Source organism: Mizuhopecten yessoensis, unplaced genomic scaffold, assembly GCF_002113885.1.
Source record: "Mizuhopecten yessoensis strain PY_sf001 unplaced genomic scaffold, ASM211388v2 scaffold8463, whole genome shotgun sequence".
In the NCBI taxonomy this organism is placed as follows: Eukaryota; Metazoa; Mollusca; class Bivalvia; order Pectinida; family Pectinidae; genus Mizuhopecten; species Mizuhopecten yessoensis.
The window spans coordinates 19,272-28,659 of NW_018407560.1; the positions used below are offsets into that span (position 1 = coordinate 19,272).

General features: G+C 40.4%; 1 protein-coding gene across 2 annotated transcripts in view; it reads left to right on the forward strand.

Moving 5' to 3' along the window:
* The first annotated feature begins 216 nt into the window (after positions 1-216).
* The window catches only part of LOC110456009 (sterile alpha and TIR motif-containing protein 1-like), a 39,680-nt gene continuing 30,508 nt past the window's right edge, over positions 217-9,388 (forward strand). For both annotated transcript variants that reach the window (XM_021506519.1, XM_021506520.1), the window contains exons 1-6: positions 217-1,745; positions 2,497-2,673; positions 3,593-3,717; positions 4,699-4,934; positions 6,989-7,142; positions 7,752-7,941. In XM_021506519.1, coding sequence (XP_021362194.1) covers positions 261-1,745; positions 2,497-2,673; positions 3,593-3,717; positions 4,699-4,934; positions 6,989-7,142; positions 7,752-7,941 — 2,367 coding nt within the window. In that variant the 5' untranslated portion in view covers positions 217-260. The remainder of the gene's footprint in view (positions 1,746-2,496; positions 2,674-3,592; positions 3,718-4,698; positions 4,935-6,988; positions 7,143-7,751; positions 7,942-9,388) is intronic.

Genomic DNA, 9,388 nt, shown 5'->3' on the forward strand with positions numbered 1-9,388 from the left:
TAAGGAATTTTGTGTCACCACTTAAAATCTCTAGGGTATACATATTTAGTCCCAGACTGGTAAATTTGAGTCATGTCTGCAGGATATTGATGAATGCTACGTATGCAGCCATCTTGAAGACATCAGAAGTGTTAGACACAGGGGAACCTGTAAAGGTTGTTCTGAGATTATGCAGATTATAAAAATAATAAATATCTTTTTATTTTGTAGTCATGTGACGACGCGAAATACACAGTGACGTCAAGAAGCATCTGATCAACATGTCTTCTACTTCCTCCTTGCCAAACCTTGACCTTGAAAAAAGGTCAAGGACTGAGTCACCCTCTGACTCGTGTGATGAACACATGCAACATGAAAAGTTTGATCCATGTCAGTTACTGGAGAGGTCACAGTCTGATGCTTCCTTGACCAAGACAAAATCACAAACGTCGCAATGTAGGATGTCATACACAAAGACACAAAACACATCTAATTCTGCAGAACAGCTGGAAAAACCAGAAAAGAAAAATAGAGTATCAGAAAGTTCAAGGGTGTATTTTGATCTTTCACAAATAGACACAATGATTGAAAATGAAACTGTTTCTTCTTCATCGTTCACTCATACAGATTCCAGGTCTAAGTTAGTCCTGGGTCAGTCGCTGGAAACCATCCCGCAGGGCGAGGAGCTGTCCCTCAGTCACCCCTCCTCCCACTGTATGTACTCCGCATCCAACGAAACAGAATCAGAGGCAAGTGAATTGGACAGTGAAGATTATGAAGACCTGTCCAGCTTTTACAAGAAATATCCAATAGTTATCCCTTCAGTGCTGTCGTCAGATTCTCATCTTTCTTACCACTATAAGAACAACCTAAAGCTCACCTACCAACAGTTTGGCCAACACCTTGAGACTCACATTACAGCCCTCAAGAGTGCCAGCGCTGTGGAGGAGATTATGCATCTTGGAAAGATTTTGAGTATACTAAAGGAGGCGTGGAGTGTGGCGGTGTACGGCCGTGACCTGGCCTACGGTCTGTGTGACGTGTTACGTCTGGAAGGTGTCCTCGATCTGATAATAAAGAATTGTGGATCGACCAACCATGACCTTATGGTGGCTTCAGCTGCACTACTAGAACAATCGTTATCAACGAAGAACCGGGAACGTGTCGTAAAAACAGGACTGGAAGCTGTGGTGGGCATGACGTACAAGGAAATCGGTAATACAGACATGGCATTTATAAGTACAGGGATTTTGGAAGGACTTTTTAAAATGTCTGAAGAAGCTTCAACAAAAATTGTGAATCTTGGTGGATTGGATGTAATTCTACACTGGTGCCGGAGTTGCACCATAGATATTCTCCGTCACTGTGCCAAAGCCATTTCTAACCTGTCCTTGTTCGGAGGCATGGAAAACCAGGAGGAGATGGCACGGCATAATGTGCCGGAGTGGTTATTCCCCTTGGCGTTTAATGAAGACAATAATGTTAGGTACTATGCTTGTCTAGCTATTGTGGTGCTGGTTGCCAACAAAGAACTTGAGGCGGCAGTAATAAAGTCTGGAACCCTCGACCTGGTCATGCCTTTTATAAGCAGTAACAAGCCAGCTGATTTTGCCAAGAGTGATTTTTCACATCAACAAGGGCGCGACAATATGTGGCTTGAGCGACTTGTTCCCATCTTATCTAGTCATCGGGAGGAACCTCAGGCCCTGGCAGCCTTCCACTTCGCTATGGAGGCTGGCATCAAGGCAGAGCAAGGCAGACTTGGGGTATGTGTTGACAGAATTTCTTGATTTGTTTTTACCAGTGTAATGTTTTGTAATTTTTTTTCCTCTGTAAAACTGTTTGATCAGTCTTTTAGTTTATATTGTGTTAGTTTCATTAGAGTTAATGTTAATTAGTTGAAATTGCCGTTTATGAATACATCACACAGTACTGTTCAGTACTGAACAAGTACATGATGATTGTATAAAAACATACGAAATAATTTTGAGGGAAATTTCTGAAGTCCCTCTCTAAATATCAGGGTCTAATTTGGCTGCCATAACCTCTGTTCATAACTGATTGAAAGCCTTTTTAGCCCACCATCATCAGATGGTGAGCTTTCACCCTTCGTCTGTGGTCTGTCGTCAGTCAATTCAACCGTCCGTTCTTTGACAGGCAGCTAAATTTCTCAAATTTTACAAGACGGTTACCCAGTTATGCATTTCAAATTTTGTGGCTCATTGGAAAACCAAGATGGCAGGCAAGTGGCTATTTCTCAAAAAACATTGAGAGATCTTTCTCAAATTTCACACGGGGTTAAGTTTGTTATCGCTATTTAAACAGATAACCAATACAGAAGTAATGAAGATGGTACAGTGGTGGGCGGGAAGATCCCTCTAGGATCTCTTGTTTATATTAGTTTTTGGGGGTTTTCCTCAGATTTATGAAAATTTTAACAAAATTTAAGGTGCTCATTTGTATTGAAAGTTCTTGGTGAATTTGTGAAATTACTCATTTTTGTTTGGTTTTGGCCAGATATTCTATGATATTGATGCAATAGAACCACTGAAGAAAGTGGCGAGCAGTCCGAACGCCAAGGCTTCAAAGTTAGCTGCCCAGGCTCTCAAGATCATTGGAGAAGTGGTCCCTCACAAGCTTACACAACAGGTGCCCATCTGGTGCCCCTCAGATGTCGCTCACTGGGTCACGCAGGTGAGATACCGTTATACTAGATTATATGATGACAATGGTGATATAGCATTATACCTGACTATAAGGTTTTACCCTGGTGATATACCATTATACCTGACTATAAGGTTTTACCCTGGTGATATAGCATTATACCTGACTATAAGGTTTTACCCTGGTGATATAGCATTATACCTGACTATAAGGTTTTATCCAGTTGGAAACCATTGTCACATGGTCATCTGATGCCTTATGATCAGGAACTATTGTCACATGGTCATCTGATACTTAATGTGTCATTCTCACATTATCATCCAGATAAGTACTACGGACGGACAGAAAGACAGACAGAAGGACAGACAGACAAGTACTATGGACAGACAGAAGGACAGACATGTGACGGCTATATTCCTCCTAATTGTTTTTGAGTAGATTAAAATGGTCAGCTAGATTCAGCAAATGCCATTTCTTAAACTTTGGAAAATAATCCCATCCGTCTGACTTGTATGGCTAACACACTAAGTTAGTTTCCTTGTTATTGCTTTGGCAGTTTCTACATCACAGGAGTTTTCCCTGGTTCATTGAATCATTTGTTTTGCTCTGTTGTGATGTCACGTGCATGGTACGCAGATAAAACAGTACCAATGAGAGATTTGTCTTACCTTCATTTCCAGTTCTTGTCCCAGAAACTACCCTGGCCATAATATTGTGAACTTGCCTGTAAATATTTATTCTACAAAATGATGTGTCAAATTATATGGGTGTATCACATGTGAAATGAGGTCAAAGGTCATTTGCTTTTGTATAAAAAATAGGGTAAAAATCATTATTATTATTTTTATTTTGAGTTGATCAGTAAAGTGAATATAATGATTTTTAACCTTCTTCATCATTCATTCATGCCAGTTTATATGATAACATTGTGAAATATTCTAATCCAAAGATTGGATTCAAGACGTATGCCAGCAAGTTTCAGAATTGTCAGGTAGACGGCGACCTTCTTCTGCTGCTGACAGAACAGGAACTGGAGGAGAGCATAGGCATCAAGTGTCGCCTGGCCCGCAAACGGTACATTTTATCCGAAAACCAGCGTTAGCTTGTTGCCTGTCCTTAAATAGGAAAGGTGTGGTGGGAAATTTGATATCTCCTTATTGGGTTATTCTGTCCTGTTTTAGTTTCTGACTGCAAACATAATCCATGCTTGTTATACAAGTTAGTAAAATCTGATTGGTCAATTTAATTTCCGTGGCATTTATTAGAAAAATTTGAAGGTCACAGGAAACCTAAGTTTTATTCCTCATCATAAGATGGTGGCCTGAATGTCTGTGGTCCGTCTGTGTCTCGGTGTCTGTCTTCCGTTATTAAGATATTCATGTTACTGTTATTTCTTACGAAGCACTGGACAAATCTTCTTCAAATTTCATTTGAAACATTTCCTTGGTCTGCATTTGTGCATGATCCAATTTGAGTCTTGCAGCCATCTTAAATTTTATCAGTCAAAGTTTGTTGTTGCTGTTTCTCAAGAAGTACTTTACGGACATATTTTTCTAAAGTTCAGTATGTACACTTTTCTAAGTCCTTAGGTGGGTTTTTTTTCATTTCAAAATAAAAATAAAGATGACCACCAGGCAGACATCTTGAATATGACTAGTGAAGTGTGAAATAGCTGTTCCTTTGAAAGAAAGTTGCAGATTTTTTCTCATATTTCATCAGTTACTCCATGCTCCCTAGTTTTGTGTATATTTCATTTTGAGCTTCAAACAGCTAATGATCAAAAAAAAAATATGGTTGCCAGAAATCAATCACTATGTATATTTACTTTGAAAAGGACAATGTCAAACACTTGTGAGGTTTTGCTCAAAATTAACCACAAAGTGTATTGACTGTTGACATGACTCAACTCAACAGATCAGAGAAAAGATCAAACTTACTTAGGACCAATGAAAATCTTACTATGGTAGACACCAAGATCTATCTGGGGGCTTATCTTGTCAGTAGGGCCGATTAAAACCTCATGTTGTTATAACATTTCCCTTGACACTGTTGTAGATTTATGCGGGAACTGTTGAACCTGAAGATCACAGCAGACTACTCGTCACTGGACCGTAGCCAGCTCGACTCCTGGCTGACACGACTCCAGCCTGAAATGTCTCAATACACATACTACTTGTTGAAGCAGGGAATGACCCGGGACCTCCTAGGACTGACCACCGACCAGGAGCTCATGAACGTCTGTCATATCACCAACGGTATCCACCGACGCCTCATACTTGAACACGCCGAAGGTAGGTCACATCTCCAACGGTATCTATCAACACCTCATACTGGAACAGGCTGAAGGGAGGTCACATCACCAACGGTATCTATCAACACCTCATACGGGAACAGGCTGAAGGTAGGTCACATCACTAACAGTAGCTATCAACACCTCATACTGGAACAGGCTGAAGGAAGGTCACATCACCAACGGCATCTATCAACACCTCATACTGGAACAGGCTGAAGGAAGGTCACATCACCAACGGCATCTATCAACACCTCATACTGGAACAGGCTGAAGGGAGGTCACATCACCAACGGTATCTATCAACACCTCATACGGGAACAGGCTGAAGGTAGGTCACATCACTAACAGAATCTATCAACACCTCATACTGGAACAGGCTGAAGGTAGCTCACATCACCAACAGTATCTATCAACACCTCATACTGGAACAGTCTGAAGGTAGGTCACATCGCCAACAGTATCTATCAACACCTCATACTGGAACGGGCTGAAGGTAGCTCACATCACCAACAGTATCTATCAACGCCTCATACTGGAACAGGCTGAAGGTAGGTCACATCGCCAACGGTATCTATCAACACCTCATACTGGAACAGGCTGGAGGTAGGTCACATCTCCAACAGTATCTATCAACACCTCATACTGGAACAGTCTGAAGGTAGGTCACATCGCCAACAGTATCTATCATCACCTCATACTGGAACAGGCTGAAGGTAGGTTACATCTCCAACAGTATCTATCAACACCTCATACTGGAACGGGCTGAAGGTAGCTCACATCACCAACAGTATCTATCAACACCTCATACTGGAACAGTCTGAAGGTAGGTCACATCGCCAACAGTATCTATCAACCCCTCATACTGGAACAGGCTGAAGGTAGGTCACATCGCCAACGGTATCTATCAACACCTCATACTGGAACAGGCTGAAGGGAGGTCACATCACCAACGGTATCTATCAACACCTCATACGGGAACAGGCTGAAGGTAGGTCACATCACTAACAGTAGCTATCAACACCTCATACTGGAACAGGCTGAAGGTATGTCACATCACCAACGGTATCCACCGACGCCTCATACTGGAACAGGCTGAAGGAAGGTCACATCACCAACGGCATCTATCAACACCTCATACTGGAACAGGCTGAAGGGAGGTCACATCACCAACGGTATCTATCAACACCTCATACGGGAACAGGCTGAAGGTAGGTCACATCACTAACAGTAGCTATCAACACCTCATACTGGAACAGGCTGAAGGAAGGTCACATCTCCAACGGTATCTATCAACACCTCATACTGGAACAGGCTGAAGGTAGTCACATCACCAACGGTATCTATCAACACCTCATACTGGAACAGGCTGGAGGTAGGTCACATCTCCAACAGTATCTATCAACACCTCATACTGGAACGGGCTGAAGGTAGCTCACATCACCAACAGTATCTATCAACACCTCATACTGGAACGGGCTGAAGGTAGCTCACATCACCAACAGTATCTATCAACACCTCATACTGGAACAGGCTGAAGGTAGGTCACATCACTAACAGTAGCTGTCAACACCTCATACTGGAACAGGCTGAAGGTAGGTCACATCGCCAACAGTATCTATCAACAGCTCATACTGGAACAGGCTGAAGGTAGGTTACATCTCCAACAGTATCTATCAACACCTCATACTCGAACAGGCTGAAGGTAGGTCACATCTCCAACAGGATCTATCAACACCTCATACTGGAACAGGCTGAAGGAAGGTCACATCGCCAACAGTATCTATCAACACCTCATACTGGAACAGTCTGAAGGTAGGTCACATCGCCAACAGTATCTATCAACACCTCATACTGGAACAGGCTGAAGGTAGGTCACATCTCCAACAGTATCTATCAATGTCTCATAATGAAATATCAAGCCAAATATAATCTTAACGCAAACTGTACAAATTTTGACAAAGTCTAGGGGAAGAATTTGACAAAGTCTAGGGGAAGAAGACTAACATCTTCCTTATTCAAGGCTATTGTAATGTTTGTACTGTTTGTTTACAGATCTCTACAACTGTCAGATCCAGCTGCCAAAGTATGGCAGTATCGGAAGTCTCAACCGCCAGAAAAGTGTGGATGTAGCAAGTCTGATGGCATACCCAAAGGCTGTCGACGTCTTCATCAGCTATAGACGGTCCAATGGCTCTCAACTCGCTAGGTATTAATTAACTAGACAGGGAAAATATAGAATCTCAAACATAGCTCACAGCTTGCTCACGATGGTAACTGATACAGGTTTGTATTACTTTAGCCTGTTTCTGTTTACGATGGTAACTGATACAGGTTTTGATTACTTCAGCCTGTTTCTGTTTACGATGGTAAGTGATACAGGTTTTGATTACTTTAGCCTTCTCCTCAGGATGAAATTTTTCGCGAATTTGCAGGTCAATAATGTGATAGCAGAAATATGATCTTGAGAATAATAAAAAGCGTAAAAATGATAATAAACTTAATAACTCTAATGTCGCCATGAAATAAACTGGTGAGTAATTGGTTGCATCTACTAGTTTTATTGATGATTTGTTTAACAAGATACATTTATTATTATTGCTGTTGCTCAATATGCTGTAATAAAACCCATTCATTTGACTATTTGACATTTTATATGCTGAGAGTGGTGTCTATGTGCTAAAAACTCTGCGAAAATTTAGTTCGATCATATGTCCTGATTGTGAAATTAAAATCTGTGTATATTTAATTTTGGGTCAAAATCGCGAAAAATTTAAGCCAGTTATATGGGAAGTAATAAGGGTTTTGATTTCTTCAGTCTGCTCAAGGTACATCTACAGTTGAGAGGTTTCACAGTATTTATCGACATAGAACGGCTACGTGCAGGAAAATTTGATGAGAACTTATTGATGAACATCAAACTGGCTCGCCACTTCCTGTTAGTTCTGACTCCGGACGCACTGGATCGCTGTAAAGGGGACGTGGATCAACAAGACTGGATACACAAGGTAGGACTGTTGAGGGTTGGTAAAGGGATACACTGCCCACAGCGAGTGTAGGGCATTAAGGCAATACAGGTCTGGCTTCGATATCACAAACATTTTCTCAAATCTCAAGCTTGAATCTTAAGTTTGAACTCAGCTAAGATTTACTGCCAAACAGATATCACCAGGCTGGAAAAACTTAAGCTTGGCTGGTTAAGCTCAGCTGAGCTTGCTGACGTAAACTTCCGCTGAACTCTTCACACAAGAAAGAGCACATTTCTCGCGCGATGTCGCACCTGTCGTCTGTCAAATCACATGTTTACGTTGAAATAGTTTTGAAAGATTTACTATTATTAAACGAAGAAGAGGTACAATCTTCGTGACCTTTTTTTAAAAGTACAATCATACTATTTTAAACTACATCTGTCTACTTCACTCAAAATAACCCAGAACATGCTATAAACATGTTCCTGTGATCGATTCCTACGACTGCAAGATGTTAGAAAGCTCCTGTGATGAAAATAAAGATCAATTTGCATCCTGTGTGATCAAAAAGATCCATTTGGAAATGAAGATCTAGAGGAAATGGTTACGATTGGTACATTACTTTTACTTTGTACGCGATACTTGGTATAATGACGTACACGAGTGTCCTCGATGCCATTTTGTCTGTGCTTAAGGTAAACCCAAGAACATACGGCTGGTGCAACACAAAACGGTCGAGTGTTATGATTCTCTTCTATAAACTTAGGACCAGACTTACACTTCACTAAATTAAGTGATTATTAAGACATTTTTTTGTAAAATTTGAACTCCTATAAATCACAGGTCTACCAATGGAGACTGGGAGATGTATACATAGTCGTGATACAAGACTATTCCTAGTAAACACTCACTTTATTGTTGGTACTTCATGTGGCATTGCCTTTTAAATGTAGCTATAACCCAGTACCAATATTCCTTGGATTGCACAATGTACATCCAATTACATATTATATTTTGATGTAAAAGTGTAACGCACAGACTTTTTAATGTGAAGCCAAAAATATTTGTTGTCCTCGATTTCCTTAATTCATTAAATTTTACAAATAATAGACTTACATTTCCACATCTATTAAATATGGGTTTCAAAATTTCAACAGAAACAATATCCATTTCTTCTGGTTCTGTTACGTATGTTGTGCTTGATCGTCACTTGAATCACTGTTGTAATTGACAAAGGTTGTGGGAAGTGAATACTTATAAAGGTGAAATGTGTTAAATACAGAAAATGTTGTATTATGGAAATGTCAGATAAGTGTTTTCAAATCCACCGCCGACCTTTTTTCATACTTTTTTAAAAATTTCGATTAATTCATTTTTTATATTAAAGATCTACTTCAATAATCATGTTATCTACATATATGTACAGTCTCGTACCTAATTGAAGTTATCTACATATATGTACAGTCCCCTACCCAATTAAAGTTAT